Source organism: Peromyscus leucopus, chromosome 4 (genome assembly GCF_004664715.2).
Source record: "Peromyscus leucopus breed LL Stock chromosome 4, UCI_PerLeu_2.1, whole genome shotgun sequence".
In the NCBI taxonomy this organism is placed as follows: Eukaryota; Metazoa; Chordata; class Mammalia; order Rodentia; family Cricetidae; genus Peromyscus; species Peromyscus leucopus.
Window position 1 is genome coordinate 3,565,354 of NC_051066.1, and position 18,365 is coordinate 3,583,718.

Here is an 18,365-nt window from a genome sequence, read left to right on the forward strand (position 1 = left end):
GCCTGGGCTGTGACCGGAGCAACTTTTCTTCAGCTCTGCTCAGGGCTCCCAGGGGCCCTGGGGAGCTGAGCGAGGCAGCTCCTTGCCAGAGCAGCCTGGGGCCTTATGTACCAGAGAGCAGAGCTGGGAGTTTTCAGCTCAGCCCTGGCCTTTAATTACAAGGTACATTCAGTTGCCTGCTCATTTCTGTTTCTCTACAGACCTCACTAATTGAATCTGCCACAGCAGCAGGCAGACCTGGGGGACCACGAGTGAGACCGAGGAGCAGGGGCTGTAAACTTACTTTCCTTCTTGGCCAAGAGCAAAGTTCAAGCAGTCAAGAAACTCTATCCTGTTACCACCGGACCACGCCAATGCCTCATCTAAGGGGACCCTTCACCCCCCTGACCCGTGACCCAGGGCACCCATGCCTGCCCCGATTCCAGAGGCCAGATGGCACCCAGACGCCTGCCTCCCCCCCGACACCCCCCACCCTTTCAACTCTAATTCTCAAAGCGAAGCGAAGTCTGCTGCAGCAGTGGACTAAAATCCCAAACTCTGCCACTTAGCTGCTTAGCTGGCTCGGCTCACCTACCGTAGGAGTCGCCTGGGTCCAGGAGGGAGTCGGGCTCCATGGTGTGTGGGCCCCTGGGCCGCGGCCCCACCTGATTTATGAACCGAGGCCGTCTCCATGAGCGTCTGAGCTTCTCCTTTTGTATTCCATCTGGCGGCTTCTCCAACTAGATGACTGGGTATTCCTGCAAGCAGGCCCCTTTCCAGCCCTCGCCTTCATACAGCACATTTAAAGTAGCAGTAACCTCTTTTCCCTCCCCCCGCAGCCTGCCTGGAAACATTAGAAGGGACCGAGGCGGCGAGATGTCTAAAATAGGAAGACGCTGGGGACGGCTGGCCTGGCTGCCCGCGATGCTGGCTGCGGGGATCTGGTCCGGCCGTGCAGATGGAAAAGCCAGGAGGTAAGGCAGACACAGGACTTAACATCTGGAAGCCGGCTCTGGGGCCCCGGGGGCCTGTGCGAATGGGTGGGGAGGCTGGCCTACTCGTGGGAGGGGATAGGGGTGTCTGCTGTTCACCACCTAGCGCCCCAAAGCCCAGGGGCTTCTCCCAGGCCTTGCAGGAACCTCCCACTCAAATCTGTTCTCAGACATTTCCTGCAGTGTGGGATGCAGAAATTGACTCATCCATCCATTCAGTCACTAAATATTTTTTGAAAATCCAGTCCTTGCCAGACACTGTACTGTGCTGGGTCTGCAGCAGAGAGCAGGATGCAGTGTCCGGCCCACTGCAGGGGCACCAGCTACTGCAATGGAGTGTGCAGGATAGGAGCTCCTCGGGAGCACAGAGAATGGTCTCGGGCTCCCTGAAGAAAAAGGCACCTCGGCCAGGGCCCAAAGGCTGCGTAGGAGTTAGTCCGGTAAGAAGGATCAAAGACCTGCTCAGTGGACGCTTGTCGGATCTGCCCCAGTGGCTGGAATTGAGAGAGAGTTGAGAGAGCTGGAGAGGGAGGGCAGAGAGGGTCGAGTTGGGAATCTGGTTGGTGACTTGATCCCAGTTGCCTTGGGGGGGGGGGCTGTGTGTCTATAGCTTCAACAAGAGCTGCTGTAGTCACATGGGGACAAGTTGTCAAGTCCCCACCCACCATAGAACCATTTGCAGAGTTTGGTCCCTGTGAGCCTCCCAAGGGTTACTTCTCATAGAAACCCATTTCATAGACAAGTACAATGCAGCTTAGAGAGGTGTCCAAGCCACAGCTTGTGAGTGCCACCTGGGCAGGTCTGTGCCAGAGAGGCCACAGCCTTGGTGCCAGAGAGGGAAGACAAACGTACTGTCATTAGCTCAGCATCACCCTGGTCCAAGCCAGTGCAGGCTCATAGGGCTCACAGCACCATGGACTCGCTCACAGCACCATGGACTCACTCACAGCACCATGGGCTCACAGCACCATGGGCTCACAGCACCATGGGCTCACAGCACCATGGGCTCACAGCACCATGGGCTCACAGCACCATGGGCTCACAGCAGGAAAAACTTCATCTGGGCCCAGCAGGAGAAATGGGACCAAGGTCTGGATGGGATGAACAAGGGGAAGGGAGGGCAGAGGGAGGTGTGCCCAGGCTGATATGGAGACAGGAGCAGAGGAGACCTGGGCTGACGAGGGAAGGTCTGTGGGGAGCAGACCATCGTGTGGCTAGAGGAGGTTAGGACGATAAGGGCACAGGGACAGAGCTGGGACCAGAGGGACGGCTGGAGTGTGAGCTTGCTCCGAGGGCCACAGGAAGCTGGAAGCATCTGTTCAGAGGTTGACCTCTTTTCCAGGGGATGCCTGGGTGATCCTTTGAGCAGCCCTTTCCCAACCTCCCCCACATGCAGCACAGCATTTCCTGCTGAAGAAAAGAAGCCATCTGCCTTCTGCATTGCTGAATGCTAGGAGCCGAGCCTCGGTGACCTGCTTTTTTTGGAGGAATGGCTGTGGAGTTATGGCAGAGGGATTAGGAGGAGGGAGGTGAGGGACAGGCAGGCATCTACAGGAGTCAGATAAAGGTTTTCTTGCTAGCAGTCCGTGGTGCTGGTCTGCACTGAGTGGGCTTGGACCAAGGCAATGCTGATCAATGGCAGCATCTCTGCTGGGTCTATCCCAGCTCTCCGCTGCCGCCTGGCTGCTCCCAGAGAGCCAGCAGCTGCTGATGTGGTCAGCCTGGCCACAAGGAGGTTCCCCCTGTTTCTTCACCCCTCCCCCCTACCTTGGATGACAGGACTCCAGCTCCCAGCCTCCTGCTGCCTTAATTACAGGAAGGCCAGGCCCTACCCAGGCCTACTGTGGGCACCAGGCTTCACTAAGGGTGCCTGAGGAGGGCTGGGGAGGGGCGCAGGAGGCCTAAGTATAGGGACCATATTCCTTGAACCAATAGGTGAAGTCCATAGGGTCCTGGGGGTGTTGGGGATCTGGGGGCTTTGGGGTGCATTTGCAGATAGGGAGCCAGAGCCTCTTCCTGCGCAGCACAGTGTGAATATAGCATGCAGGATGAGCTGAGGCTGGGTATACTATAGCACACCTGTGAATCCAAGCACTGGGGAGGCTGTGGTAGGAGGAGAGTGAGTTCAAGACCAGCTGTAACTACATAGTAAGACCTTAAGGACTGGGGCAGGCTGGCAAGATGGCTTCATGGGTAAAAGCACTTGCCACCCAAACCTGACACCCTGATTTTGATCTGTGGGATTCACAGCAGAAAGAGAGAAACTGTAAATGGAAGCAGAGTTTTTCTGTCCTGACTGCCCGGCCCAAATAAACATATAAAAGCTTATATTAATTACAAAATGCTCAGCCAATAGCTCAGGCTTATTATTAACTAGCTCTTACTTTTAAATTAACTCATTTCTATTCATCTATGTATTACCACATGGCCTGTGGCTTTACCGGTCCTCTGGCATCGTGCTTCTTGGGTGATGAGTCTCCCTCAGCTCCATCTTTCTTCATCCCAGTCATCCATTTGGTTGTCCTGCCTAACTTTATCCTGTTTGCTATAGGCCAAACAGCTTTATTATTAACCAATGAGTGTAATACATATTCACAGTGTACAGAAGGATCATCCCACAGCATCTCCCCCTTTCTGTCTAATCAAAAAGGAAGGTTTTAACTTTAACATAGTAAAATTACATATAACAAACAGTTATCAAGCAATAATTATAGTCACAATATCTAGTCTATTTTTATTTGACAAAATCAGAGAAAACATTCAATAATCTAGCCTATCTTGGTGAGTCTAAAGTTTCATATCTAATTTACCTTTTATCATAACTAATGAAAACTATAATTATAACTATCTAATCTTCAACTCCATCAAAGATCTGAGAAGAAAATAATATTACCTAAGTAAGCAGTAAGCACAGACAAGTGACTTCCAAAAATTATGAGAAATGACAGAAACAGCTGGCTGCTTGAGCAGTCATTCAAGTTTCCTCTGTAATGTTGGGGCATGACATTCATTTCTGGCCTATAGGCCTAGCATATCTGGCAGACTTTCCTGTGAAGCAGGGAATTTTGAAAGATTGTCCTACCTTGTTTTGGCAAAGTTTTGTAGTCGCCTTTTTTGCGTCCTGCTGGTCCATTTTGGATATAACTGTCAGCATTGAGGCAAGAGCAGGTTCCTAGCCCACATGGCTAGCTTTTGCCATATAGAAAGCAAGCAAACTCATTATGAGGTTTCTTCAATGCCCATCATCTTTTCTGGACTACATTGGTGCTGTCAGGAGCAGACGTGTCTTACTGTCATGAAAAGTCTAAGTTATTAAAACATTTTAAATTCTTAGGTCTTTGAAGTGTTTGAAGATTACCTATCTATATGAAATATATCTTTGTATACCTAGAAAACCTAATTAACATGACTATAAGTTTCACTATTATAGATGACTGCTAATCTGTATTTCTTAATCACACATTACAATTTTAAATGAGTTGCATAAACATAATATCTTAAACAAGAATAGAAATATAGATACAACAAAATTAACTTTAAATTTGTATCAATAAACCAATATCCATATCAATGTAAAATATTTTGAAATTAACAGTTGCTTTTTGGATTAAAGTAGATTTATAATCTACCCTTTTTTCCATCATAATAATCTACCCTTTTTTCTCATATTTCTATATCATATCCCCCTTTCTTTTTTTAGAAAGAGGTTGACTATGACCAATAACAATTTGTAACCAACCCCCTTTAAATAAAAACAAACATTTATAATCAATATTTGGGGAATGTAGGAATAATTTTCTAGACTACTTCCTGCTGATTGGTGGACACTGGTAATCTTTGAGGGACCCTGAGAAAATTAGGATAATTGTTAAGTCTTGGCTAGAGCATTCTGTGAGGCTGGATCATCTCAGTCAGCAGCCTTGAAGCTGTTTTGGATGCTGGATCACCTGGGCCATTTTTATTGGTATGTGGTCTCCTTGTTCTGAAAATATATAACTTTCAAAGGTATTAATACAAATATAAATTGTGCATTGTACACAAGCCAAAGATAATTTTTTGTTTCATGTTTGGGCATGTAAAATATACATAATGTGTCTTGTAGTTACTTTAGGTTTATTTTACCACCTCTGTAGTCAGGATTTCAGGAGGTCCTCCTCAATCAATCCTGATTTTCCTGAACCCAGAATGAATCCATAGCATTTCATTTTCTGTGGAAACAAAAGGATATCCTCTCCCCAAAGCAACATATCTTTTGATTTAAATTTTCAATACAAGATCATTTTAAAAATATGTAGGTTGGTTTAATTTAGTAGCTTTCACAATCAAATTTCTCTCAGCAATTATCATTTGCCCATTAACAGTTAAAAAATCCAAAGACAACACAATAAAATATAGAAGCCAGGCTCTCTTTGTATTTCCCATTTTATGTAGCTTATCATATTTTTATTACTCTATTCCCTTTTTAAGAACTTTATTATTATTTTTAAATCATTTTTTTAATCCATGACTGTTTCTACCTTTCTCTTCTCTCTCCCAAGCCTACACATATTTTTCAAAACACACTGTGACCCATTTAGAAGCCTTTTTATGTGAATCTGTCTTATGTGTATCTTTAAACCTTTTTGTCTGTATGAGCAAAAAGTTAGATCTGCGGTGTAGTGATGGCTGAGAGACATCTCTATGTTCTGCAGCCTGTGTGAGACTTCGGGAATCTGCATTCTGCAGCTCAGCTGCATGCTGCAGCCAGGGGACACATGTCTATACTGCGGCTGTATGAGGGAATTGAACAATGAAATGCTCTTGCTCCATTTTTGTGTGTCTAGAACTCTTTTTTTTTAAAAAAGCTTTCTGGGCTTTATGTGGATGATATGCCCATTGGCTGCCATATGTAAATGGAGGTGAGCTTTTCTGTCCCAACAGCCCAGTCCAAATAAACATACAAAAGCTTATATTAATTACAAATGTTAGCCATAGCTCAGGCTTATTATTAACTAGCTCTTACTTTTAAATTAACTCATTTCTTTCATCTATGTATTACCAATGGCTTGGTACTCTCTGCATCTGCTTCTTGGTATGAGTCTCCCTCAGCTCCTCTTTCTTCATCCCAGTCATCCATTTGTTTCTGCCTACTTTATCCTGTTTGCTATAGGCCAAACAGCTTTATTATTAACCAATGAGTGTAATACATATTCACAGTGTACAGAAGGATCATCCCACAGCATCTCCCCCTTTCTGTCTAATCAAAAAGAAGGTTTTAACTTTAACATAGTAAAATTACATATAACAAACAGTTATCAAGCAATAATTATAGTCACAATATCTAGTCTATTTTTATTTGACAAAATCAGAGAAAACATTCAATAATCTAGCCTATCTTGGTGAGTCTAAAGTTTCATATCTAATTTACCTTTTATCATAACTAATGAAAACTATAATTATAACTATCTAATCTTCAACTCCATCAAAGATCTGAGAAGAAAATAATATTACCTAAGTAAGCAGTAAGCACAGACAAGTGACTTCCAAAAATTATGAGAAATGACAGAAACAGCTGGCTGCTTGAGCAGTCATTCAAGTTTCCTCTGTAATGTTGGGCATGACATTCATTTCTGCCTATAGGCCTAGCATATCTGGCAGACTTTCCTGTGAAGCAGGAATTTTGAAAGATTGTCCTACCTTGTTTTGGCAAAGTTTTGTAGTCGCCTTTTTTGCGTCCTGCTGGTCCATTTTGGATATAACTGTCAGCATTGAGGCAAGAGCAGGTTCCTAGCCCACATGCTAGCTTTTGCCATATAGAAAGCAAGCAAACTCATTATGAGTTTCTTCAATGCCCATCATCTTTTCTGGACTACATTGGTGCTGTCAGGAGCAGACGTGTCTTACTGTCATGAAAAGTCTAAGTTATTAAAACATTTTAAATTCTTAGGTCTTTGAAGTGTTTGAAGATTACCTATCTATATGAAATATATCTTTGTATACCTAGAAAACCTAATTAACATGACTATAAGTTTCACTATTATAGATGACTGCTAATCTGTATTTCTTAATCACACATTACAATTTTAAATGAGTTGCATAAACATAATATCTTAAACAAGAATAGAAATATAGATACAACAAAATTAACTTTAAATTTGTATCAATAAACCAATATCCATATCAATGTAAAATATTTTGAAATTAACAGTTGCTTTTTGGATTAAAGTAGATTTATAATCTACCCTTTTTTCCATCATAATAATCTACCCTTTTTTCTCATATTTCTATATCATATCCCCCTTTCTTTTTTAGAAAGAGGTTGACTATGACCAATAACAATTTGTAACCAACCCCCTTTAAATAAAAACAAACATTTATAATCAATATTTGGGGAATGTAGGAATAATTTTCTAGACTACTTCCTGCTGATTGGTGGACACTGGTAATCTTTGAGGGACCCTGAGAAAATTAGGATAATTGTTAAGTCTTGGCTAGAGCATTCTGTGAGGCTGGATCATCTCAGTCAGCAGCCTTGAAGCTGTTTTGGATGCTGGATCACCTGGGCCATTTTTATTGGTATGTGGTCTCCTTGTTCTGAAAATATATAACTTTCAAAGGTATTAATACAAATATAAATTGTGCATTGTACACAAGCCAAAGATAATTTTTTGTTTCATGTTTGGGCATGTAAAATATACATAATGTGTCTTGTAGTTACTTTAGGTTTATTTTACCACCTCTGTAGTCAGGATTTCAGGAGGTCCTCCTCAATCAATCCTGATTTTCCTGAACCCAGAATGAATCCATAGCATTTCATTTTCTGTGGAAACAAAAGGATATCCTCTCCCCCAAAGCAACATATCTTTTGATTTAAATTTTCAATACAAGATCATTTTAAAAATATGTAGGTTGGTTTAATTTAGTAGCTTTCACAATCAAATTTCTCTCAGCAATTATCATTTGCCCATTAACAGTTAAAAAATCCAAAGACAACACAATAAAATATAGAAGCCAGGCTCTCTTTGTATTTCCCATTTTATGTAGCTTATCATATTTTTTATTACTCTATTCCCTTTTTAAGAACTTTATTATTATTTTTAAATCATTTTTTTAATCCATGACTGTTTCTACCCTTTCTCTTCTCTCTCCCAAGCCTACACATATTTTTCAAACACACTGTGACCCATTTAGAAGCCTTTTTATGTGAATCTGTCCTTACTGTGTATCTTTAAACCTTTTTGTCTGTATGAGCAAAAAGTCTAGATCTGCGGTGTAGTGTATGGCTGAGAGACATCTCTATGTTCTGCAGCCTGTGTGAGACTTCGGGAATCTGCCATTCTGCAGCTCAGCCTGCATGCTGCAGCCAGGGGACACATGTCTATACTGCGGCCTGTATGAGGGAATTGAACAATGAAAATGCTCTTGGCTCCATTTTTGTGTGTCTAGAACTCTTTTTTTTTTAAAAAAGCTTTCTCGGGCTTTATGTGGATGGATATGCCCCACATTGGGCTGCCATATGTAAATGGAGGTGGAGCTTTTCTGTCCCAACAGCCCAGTCCCAAATAAACATACAAAAGCTTATATTAATTACAAATGTTTAGCCAGTAGCTCAGGCTTATTATTAACTAGCTCTTACTTTTAAAATAACCCATTTCTGTTCATCTATGTATTGCCATGGGGCCCATGACTTTACTGGTCCTCTGGCGTCTTGCTTCTTGGGCGGCTCACTTGCATCTCTTTCAACTCCGCCCCTCTTCATCCAGGTCCTCCTTGATTGTCCCACCTAACTTTACCCTGCCTTGCTATAGCCAAACAGCTTTATTATTAACCAACGACAGCAATATGTATTCACTGCATACGGAAAGATCATCCCACAGCAAGAAACAACTCCTGAAATTTATCTTCCAAAAGCACACAGGCCATGAGAGCACACACACATCAATAGTAATAAATAAAAATAGCAATGTTTGGTTAGTTTGCATAAGGCTCTGGGTTGGATCCTCAGCAGCAGCACTTAAACCAGGCCTGATGGTTGCATGCCTACAATTACAGTACTTGGGAGGTAGAGGCAGGAAGGTCAGAAGTTCAAGGTTATCCTCAGCTACAGAATGAGTTCGAGGCTAAGTTGGGCTATGTGAACCCTTATCTTAAAAACAAAAGGGGGTGGGGTGGTATTGTGATTGGCTCATAACTGGACTATGCCATTAACTAGATGGATTATTTCGACTAAACCATTCATCCTTCAGGGCTACTGTTAGCTTGGGAGGACAAGACCGGACCTGACCTGTCTCAGAACTCCCCAGCTCTGGCCCTCTCCACAGGGGGGTGCAGCAGTGGAGAGAATAGGAGCTTGTTCTGCTACCAAGGACCCTGAAGGGCTTGACCAAACCTTTTGCAAGGAGGTCCAGAGACGAAAGTGAGTCTTGGGAGGGAGACCTGGCCTTCAGTGCTAGCTGTGCGTCCAGCTTGGGGTGCCACCTTCCCTGGCCCCTCTTTCTTTTCCAGCCAAGGAACAAAGCTTGATTCTCTGGCACTTTCTCCGTCCATCAGTGGGCATATTTACAGACGCAGCCAGAGCTCTTGCCCTCTGGGGCTCCCTCGTGGTAAGTGTGTGTCTCCACCACACACTCCCTTCCTTTTCCTTGGTGCTACTGGACACCTCAGTGCTACTGGGCCAGTCTCCTGTTGCACCCTTTGGCTGTGACTGTTGAGTCAATCCCTTACCCATGGACACCTAGCTTACTGCTGGTTGCCACTCAAACAAGCAACCCTGAAATTTTTCTTTTAAAGACGGGGTCTCATGTAGCCCCAGACTGGCGAAGAATTCATTTGTGTACCCAAGGATGGCCTTGAACTTCTCATCTTGTGGCTTCCACCCCTCAAGTACAGTACTCATGGGCATGTGGCACTCTGCCTGGTTTTGTTTCAGTGCCAGGATTTCATGCATTCTAGGTGAGCTCTCACCCCAACCCTGCAGTGAATGCCTTGATGTATCCCATGCACATCTGTCTAGTGACTTCTGTAGGATAAAACTGTAAATGCACAGTTGGTGGGCAGAAAGGCCTTACCTTTTACAAGGCAGCAAAAGCCTGCAAGCTCTACCAAAAGTCAACCAGCCCTGGCCTCGGCTCAGCCCTGGTGCAGGGCCTGGCATAGCCAGGGTCCCCTCCTCCTGTGGATTTGGAATCCAGCTGAGAAGAAGCACACACTTCCATCAGAGACAGATGCTACTGAGGAAGCAAATAGGGGCCCAGAGGAATATTTCTGAGCAGTCATGTGTTGGCCTGGCTGTACAAAGAACAAGGGGCCATCTTGTAGGAGTGGGCAGAGTCAGTGCAAAGGCTGATGGGTAGGAGGTTTGGGATGATGGCCAGTGTGCCTAGGGTGGGTGGAGAAGAGCAAGAGCAGCTCAAGAGAAAGGTCAGAGGCAGCTCTGTGGAGAACTCTATGAACTGGGGAGTAGGGGCCCCGATGAGGGAGTGATCCCAGAGGCTCGGTGGCTGGGAGTGATCTCAGAGAGGCACGTAAAGACCCTGAGAACTCCAGCAGGGGATTGAGGGGTGGGGGGGAAGTGCACAGATTCAAGACCCCTGTGAGGATCTTGGGTGCAGTTACATGGTCAGCGGAGAAGGGGAAAGTCCAGGATGACTTGCAGGCTTTTGTGGAGGCAGTTGGTCTCCTCTGAGGAGGGCAGCAGAAGGAGGGCTGCTGTAGTGTGTGAGGAATGCAGACAGACAGACAGACACATCCCGTTAGGCCAGCCTGCTGCTTGCCTTGTGCCAGCCTCCAGGACCCACTGCTCTCTGCACAGAGAGGAGTCAGATGGGGGCTGCGGGTGCAGCTGAGTTGGCAGGGCGCTCACCTTGCATGCAGGGAGTTCCGGGTCCCATCCCCAGCGCTGCATTAAACAGCATGGTAATCCCAGCACTTGGAGATGGAGACAGAGGAGCAGACGTTCAAAGCGATGCACTGGAGGCCAGGCTGGGCTCCAGAGACCCTGTCAGAAGAAAAACAGGAAGGGTGAGAGGGAAGTGGTAAGGAAAGGAAAAAGAAAACAGAAAAAATAAATAAAAGGAGTGGGCAGACATGGCTAGGAGGAGCGAAGAGGGCGCCCTGCAGAGGGCTTGGAGGAGAGCAGGCAGGTGCCTGGTCGGGAGCTTGATCGTTGCTGGTCTCTAGAAAGGTCACACCAACAGGCCAGTGCTGTGGGATGTTCTGTATGGCAAATATGTTAATAAATAAAACACTGATTGGCCAGTGGCCAGGCAGGAAGCATAGGCGGGACAAGGAGAGAGGAGAATGCTGGGAAGTGGAAGGCGGAGTGAGGGAGACACTGCCAGCCGCCGCCATGACAAGCAGCATGTGAAGATGCCGGTAAGCCACGAGCCACATGGCAAGGTATAGATTTATAGAAATGGATTAATTTAAGTTGTAAGAACTAGATAGCTAGAAGCCTGAGCCATTAGGCCAAACAGTTTAAATAATATAAGCATCTGTGTGTTTATTTTATAAGTGGGCTGTCGGACTGTTGGGGCTCAGCAGGACCTGGAGAGAATTCTCCAGCTACAGGCCAGCTTGGAGATACAGCCAGCTCTGTCAAGTCCTAGGCTTGGCCAAGCCGGAGATCGTCTGGATCTAAGGAAGACTCAACAATCAAAGATCTGAGAGACAGAAGAGAGTAAGTGCAGGGCAAAGTAGGAACATGAGGGCTAGTGATCAGTTCAGCAGATTCGAGAAAGCATCTGCCAAGAGGGGGCTGGCCACGAGAGTGTGAGGGATGAAGAAGAGTTCACAGAACTGGAGGAGGTAGACATGGGGTTCTATCACATACACAGAGATAGGGTGCTACATGAGTCCTAAATGGTCTTACAATAAAAACCCAGAGCCAGCTATTAGAGTGAAAGCTGAAAGATCAGAGAAGCAGAGCAAGCCACAGCCACCACCTCTTACCTCATGAACTCCTCAGCCTGACAAGAGAGTGAGTTCCTGTCTCCTCCTGCCTTATATTCCTTTCTCTGCCCAGCCATATCACTTCCTGTCTTAACCTTCCTAGTGCTGGGATTAAAGGTGTGTGTCACCACTGCCTGACTCTGTTTCTTTTTTAGACTGGATTAATCTTATGTAGCCCAGTGTGGCCTTGAACTCACAGAAATCCAGATGGACCTCTGCCTCCCGAGTGCTGGGATTAAAGGCGTGTGCCACCACTGCCTGACCTCTGTGGCTAACTCTGTGGCTGGCTCTGTCCTCTGATCTCCAGACAAGCTTTATTTCCTAGATTACAAACAATGTATCACCACAATAGGATGTGCTCCAAGCCTTCAGGTTGTTTTCATGCCCCAGATTTTCTGGTTGAATTTACCTATCTAAGATCAAATGGAGACCAGGAGGAGACCCTGCTCCCCTGAGCTAAGGGTGTGGGGTCTGGCCAGGCTGGCTGCTCTCTCTTGACATGGCCTGAGTACAGACTTCAGAGCTTAAGACCAGGTCTAATCTACCTGCCTTGATCCAAAGCCCACTGCGTACCTGCTGGGTGACCCTCAGCACACAGGCTCCCTTCTTAGTGCCTCAGTTTCCTCATCCAGAGCTCTGGAGGGTGAGGGCAGGCCCTGGAGGGATGCTGGGGGATTCCGGAGTTGGGCAGGGAGGACACAGACAGGAACCTGGTCCAGAGTATGTAGTGTAGCACCCCGACCTCTCAAGCCCATAGCATAACCCCCAGGAGCCTGTGTGAGCTGCCCAGCATGGCTCCATCCCCACATCCTCTTTTGTCTTCTCCTTCCCTGTCCCTCCATGTCTTCCCACCTCTATCTTAGTCACTGTTCTATTGCTATGAAGAGACATCGCAATCAAGGCAACCCTTATAAAAGGAAGTATTTAATTGGGGGCTTGCTTACAGCTTCAGAGGGCTAGTCTGTCATCATAGCAGAGAGCATGGCAGGCAGGCATGAGGCTCAGAGCTACATCCTGAGTCACTGGAAAACAAGCAAGGAGAGAGAGAGAGAGAGAGAGAGAGAGAGAGAGAGAGAGAGAGAGAGAGAGACTGGGCCTGGCGTGGGCTTTTGAAACCTCAAAACCCACTCCCAGTGACACACCTCCTCCAACAAGGCCACACCTCCTAATGCTTCCTAAACAGTTCCACTAGGGGCTGAACATGCAAAAGTGTGAGCCTGCGGGGGGGGGGGGGGGGCGGCATTCTCATTCAAACCACCACAGCCTCCTACCCAGCCACACTTGGGTTTTATTTTGTTTTAGAAGAGGGTGTTGCTGTGTGGCCAGGCTGGAACTCAGCATCCTCCACCTCAGCTTCTGGAGTGCAGAGATCATGTGTACCACCATGGAATTTGCCTCTCACCCCAGGGCTGCTGCAGTGCCTCTGTGGGAGGAGAATCTCCCAACTCTACCCAGTCCTGGCTCTGACCACAGGCTGCTGGTTACTTTCAAGGGCTCCCCATTCACCCTGCCCTCTGCAGTGATTTCCTCTGCACACCTCTGAGTAGTGTAAACTCTCCCAGTCCTGGGCAGGGAGATGGCTCAGCTGGTGACGTTCTGGTCGTGCAAGCATAAGGACAGAAACGTGGTTCCCTGGAACCAGGTAGGCATGTGGCTGCCTGCAATCCCAGGGCCCAGAGACAGAGACAGGGGTCCTCGAAGGAGCTAGCTCACTTGAGCGTAAAACTGCAAGCTCCAGGTTAGTAAGAAACTCCGCCTCCTTAGGGAAAGGTGGAGAGAGTGATAGAGGAAGACAAGCAATGTCAGCCCCAGATTCTCTCATGAATATGTAGACCTGTGTGTGCACACACCACACACACATGCACATGACATGCCAAACAAATTTTTCTCAAAGAAAGAAATCGGTCATTTGGGGTGATGCCGAAGAGGATGAGTCACCGTCCTTCCCAAACAGCTGACTCCAGGGCCATCTCTCAGCCACAGAGCCCTGTGAATGCTCATTAGACAACCCCAAGTCTTTCCAAAAAAAGCCAGCTAGAACGAAATGACTGGAGTTGGGGTTTTAGAGGATTTTCCAGGATAAGGGGGTCAGAATGGTGGTTTGGGGTCCTCAAAGTTCCCCCAAATCACAGTGAACCAGGAGGCATGCCTTGAGGTCCCAGATCTGGCTGGACGTGTGCCATAATCAGTGACAGCCCCACAGTGGGCCGGCGGTGACTGGGTCAGCTCAGGGATGGCATGCAAGCATGGTGATCCTTTTCCTCTTCCATCAAGCATCAAGGGTTTGGCCTTGGTCACCACCCAAAAGAGCCATAGGTGTCCCCAGGTGAGCAGCCACTGGAGACCCCATCTAGGACATGTTCCTACATGACAGCGATCTCCATGACACCCTGCTCACACTCTGCCGGATTGCCTCCTAGAATAAGAACTTCCCTCTCTTCCAGGCTATGCTGGGGAGTCACACCATGCCTGTTCCCACTACTGCTCAGCTGCTCTTCAATATCACCTCCCTGGCCAGGCAGAGTAAATGTGCCTGGGGAAATCCCTAAATTACCAGATTTCCTGACCTGCACTCAAATCTGTGCAGTCGACCTGACCTCCCCACACAAGGCTTCTTGGCTAGTGTTCAGGCGAGTCAGGAAAAACCACGAGAAGCCTGAAGTGTTTACAGATGTACGCCAACAGAAGTCTGTGCGGTTCCACAAACACCGTCCGAGGACTATGCCAAAGGCTGCAGACTTGGGAATGAGTCAGCCAGTGTGCCAGCCATGGGGATCTCCAGCCATGGGAGGGGGACCCTCAGAGCATCACCATGAGGGGAGGCTGCCGCTGGTGCCAGAGGGCTTGAATGCTCTTTTACTGTGGGCCTGTGGAGGGCTGGACACACAAGAACGAAGTCCGGAGCGCCAGATCACACAGCTTATCCATCCCAGGGCAGGCAAGTTCTATGCCGGAGGAGCTACACAATAAATATTACAGGCTTTCTGGGTCGGCTCAGTTCTGCCATTGTAATTGGAGAGCAGCTATGGGCAACTCCCAAATGAGTGGGTGTGACTGTGGACCAATAAAACATTACTCTTGGGGCTAGAGAGATGGCTCAGCAGTTAAGAGCATTTGATCTGAAATCACGGGGCGGGGGGGGGGCAGAGTTCAGATGCCAGCACCCATCTAACAAACAGGACATCCCCACAAACGCCTATAACTCCAGCTCTGAGGGGGGAGGAAGGAGAGTTGCTGGAGCTTGCTGGCTTCCAACTTAGCTAGGTAAGTGTGAGCCCCGGGTTCTGGGAGAGACCCTGCCTCAGAGGAAAAGGAAGATGTACAACATCCTCTTTCATTTCTGTGCCTGTACGCAGGTGTGCAGACACACAGGCACACACAGATGAGCAAACCACTACTGTGCGCAGGTGTGCAGACACACAGACACACACAGATGAGCAAACCACTACTTTTGAGACCAAAGGTGGTTTCTTATTTCCCGCTCCTCTCTGCTTCCCCGTGTAGCCCTGGCTGTCCTGGAACTCACTCTGTAGACCAGGCTGGCCTCAAACTCACAGAATCCGTCTGACTCTATCTTCCTCTTCAGCCACACCTGTGTCTGTGTGGGGAATGCTGGGAAACCGCTAGCCTTGGGTAGAAAAGGTCGTTGAATGCCAGAGCAAGGCTTTCAGGTTGGTGGGGCTGGAGGTTGACATCTGGTGGTGTTCACTGCCCTGGCTGGTCAGTCAGCCACTATCCATTCAACTTGCCCTCCTGTGGATCAAACCATTGCCCACCATGAAGCTCAGAAGCCATGTGTGGAGAGCCAATGCTGGCATATCCACAGGAGCAATTTTTTAAAAAACATTATGGTGGCTCATGCTTATAATCCTAGAACTAGGGAATCTGAGGTGGGAACATTGCTGAGTTTGGGGACAGCCTGAGCTACATAATGAGTTCCACAGTGAGGGCTAAAGATGGAAACTTAAAAAAAAGTTTCTAATTATGCATGGCTATGAGCTTATTAGGTCAATAGACAGAAGAATCAACAACATAGTTTTTTGTTTTGTTTTGTTTATTTTGTTATGTTTTGTTCTGTTCTGCTTGAGACGGGTTTTCTCTGTGTAGTCCTGGCTGTCCTGGAATTTACTGTGTGGACCAGGCTGGCCTTGAACTCACAGAGATCTACCTGGCTCTGCCTCTTGAGTTTTGAGATTAAAGGTATGTACTATCAAGCTAGGCAACATGAGTTTTATTTCAAGCCCTGCTTCCCACTCTGGGGTGATCACAATTAGGGGTGGCTAAGTGTGATTCCAGCACGTTTCCAGGGCACAGAGCTGTAGATCCACAGGCATCCTCCCATCCAAGGCTCCATCATTCCCAGGCTGGTGGCCAGTCCTCCACTTCTTTGTGATGAGGTTTCAGCAACTGCATCCTCCTCTTCGATCTTTACCTCCCTGCTGTCCCATACCTGGCTGGTCCCTGTTTGATGACGACATGCGGTGCTGTGGAGACTCACCCTGCTCCACACCCAGCACTAGGCTTTCTGCTGGGGATCTTGGAAGCAGAGCTGCTCTGCTAAGGCGCCTGGGAGCTTCAAGTGTGGATCACCGTGGCACCCTGGACTCATTCCCTGCATTGTTGGGAAGAGGGAGAGCAATCCTCCAAGGCCTAGGGGGTGGGGAATCCTACCAGAACGGACAGATTCTGGGACCTCTCTCTCAGGCAATCCTGAACGGCTCAGGAAGCAGGTATCTCCAGGGTGGAGAGCCCTGCCTACTCCTGCAGACTCGGGCCAAACACCTGTCCAAGTGGCAGCCCTTGGAGACAGCGTTCTGGCCCATTTATCCAACCTTTCATCCATGCAGCTAACTAATATTTACTGAGCATTTCTTATGACTTGAGTCTTAGGCTATGGTGGTGAGCATAGGCATGCCCCTGCTCTCTGGGTCTTCACTGTCTGGTGAAGATGGACTTGGTTATCCATTAACTTGGCAACTGTTTATTGAGAGTCTGCCACATGTCCAATATTGTTCTAGGCACTGAGACTCCAACACAAGAGAAAAGAAAATCCCTGCCCTCCCAGACTTGGAGTCTGGTAGAGGAGACAGATAATGAACACATAGACAAGGGTAGTGTGTCAGAGGTGATGAGTGAGCCAGGGAGGAGATGGAAAGTGCTGGGGAGTGGCTTTGGAGAAATTAATCCAGGGAGACCTCATTGAATAGAGATCTCAGTGGAAGAGCAGAGGGTGCTGTGTAGTCATGGGGAAGACAGAAGCCAAGTGGATAGCCAGTTCAAAGGCCCTGAGGTGGTCGATGAAACAGCAGAGACCCAGCTCCTGAGGATCTAGGAGTCCAGGAGGGGCTCGGGCGTATTCTAGGTGGGAAGGCAGCCCAGAGAAGGTCTAGAACAGAGGAGGACCATGGCTTCACTTACAGGTTGGCTTCTTCATTGGGAATAGACTTCATGGGGACAGAGCTGATGTAGGAAGACTGGAATGGGAGAATTGAATTTGACCCAACAAGAAATCTAAAACAAGGTAGTCCCCAAGGGGATGTGAGAAGGTGTGGGACTCTTTTGTTCTGCAGGTAGTCATGGGCTTTCCTGGTGGGTTGGCTGTGGGATAAGAGGAAGGGAAACAGACACAAGATCCCTGGTTCCCAGGGCGGAGGGTGTGGTCTATGGGTGATGGACACTGGAGTGGCTGAGCTACAAGTTTGTTTTGAACTCTGAGGGTTGGATATAATAGAGAGCCTGGTAGCCAGTGTAAGCTGAGCCTGAGGTTGGGGGGCAGGTTCAAGCCCTTCAGGGGCAGATAGGATTGAAAGGTGTATGCCTGGAGGCAGCGCCAGAAGACAGAGCAAATGGAAAAGTTTAAGGATGCCAGTTGTGCCTTAGAGGGTGGGAGTGAGGAAAAGATGCCCAAGGAGGGGAGCCAGCATGTGGCAGGAGACAGCTCAGGAGCAGGGGACCCTCAAAGCCTGGGGATTTAGTAAGGGTGGTGCACTGGGGGAGAGGGTATGCAAGAGGCCACAGAGTAAGGGCCAAATGCTGTTTACAACAAAAAGGTAGGTCACCAGAGAAGGCCACACGGTGGCAGCTGAACAGAGACAAAGAAGTTCAGCCGATTGTGGGAATCCCAAAGAGTGACACTAAACCAGGGGTGACTTCCTGGAGGAAAGGAGACACAAGCAGGAGTTCATCCACATCCCCTAGGATTGCCCAGGCTGAGGGGGCAACGTGACACAGGGCAGGAAGAGCAGCCGTCTTCCTGAAAAGGAGCAGCGGGGAATGAAGTCATCCTCACAGGATCCCAGGAGTCAGTCAAGCCCTGGATGGTGGATGGGTGAAGCGGTCTGCCCTGAGATACACTGAGAAGAAGCAGGTAGAGAAAAGATATAAAATCAGGTGACAAAATGCAGGAACATTTTCTAGAAGCCGCCCATCTCCGTGAGTCTTAAGGTCTAGATACTGGGGTCTGGG

General features: G+C 47.6%; 2 protein-coding genes across 3 annotated transcripts in view; one reads left to right on the plus strand and one right to left on the minus strand.

Moving 5' to 3' along the window:
- The window catches only part of LOC114704709 (DAB2 interacting protein), a 185,399-nt gene extending 184,675 nt beyond the window's left edge, over nt 1-724 (minus strand). Inside the window, exon 1 of one of the 2 annotated variants that reach the window (XM_028886104.2) lies at nt 575-724. In XM_028886104.2, the coding sequence (XP_028741937.1) occupies nt 575-614 (40 nt within the window). In that variant the 5' untranslated portion in view covers nt 615-724. The remainder of the gene's footprint in view (nt 1-574) is intronic. The other variant, XM_028886101.2, reaches the window with a different exon arrangement.
- On the plus strand, nt 698-15,952 carry LOC114704711. Its single transcript, XM_028886111.2, has 2 exons — nt 698-953; nt 14,345-15,952. The coding sequence occupies exons 1-2, from the start codon at nt 724-726 to the stop codon at nt 14,868-14,870; spliced, it is 756 nt and encodes a 251-aa protein (XP_028741944.2). The 5' UTR covers nt 698-723; the 3' UTR covers nt 14,871-15,952.
- The last annotated feature ends 2,413 nt before the right edge of the window (nt 15,953-18,365 follow it).

Coding starts and splice junctions, on each gene's coding strand:
- LOC114704711 (XM_028886111.2), top strand. CDS start 724: ATGACTGGGTATTCCTGCAAGCAGGCCCCTTTCCAGCCCTCGCCTTCA. Junction 954..14,344: donor GCAGATGGAAAAGCCAGGAG/GTAAGGCAGACA, acceptor CCTCTCTTCCAG/GCTATGCTGGGGAGTCACAC.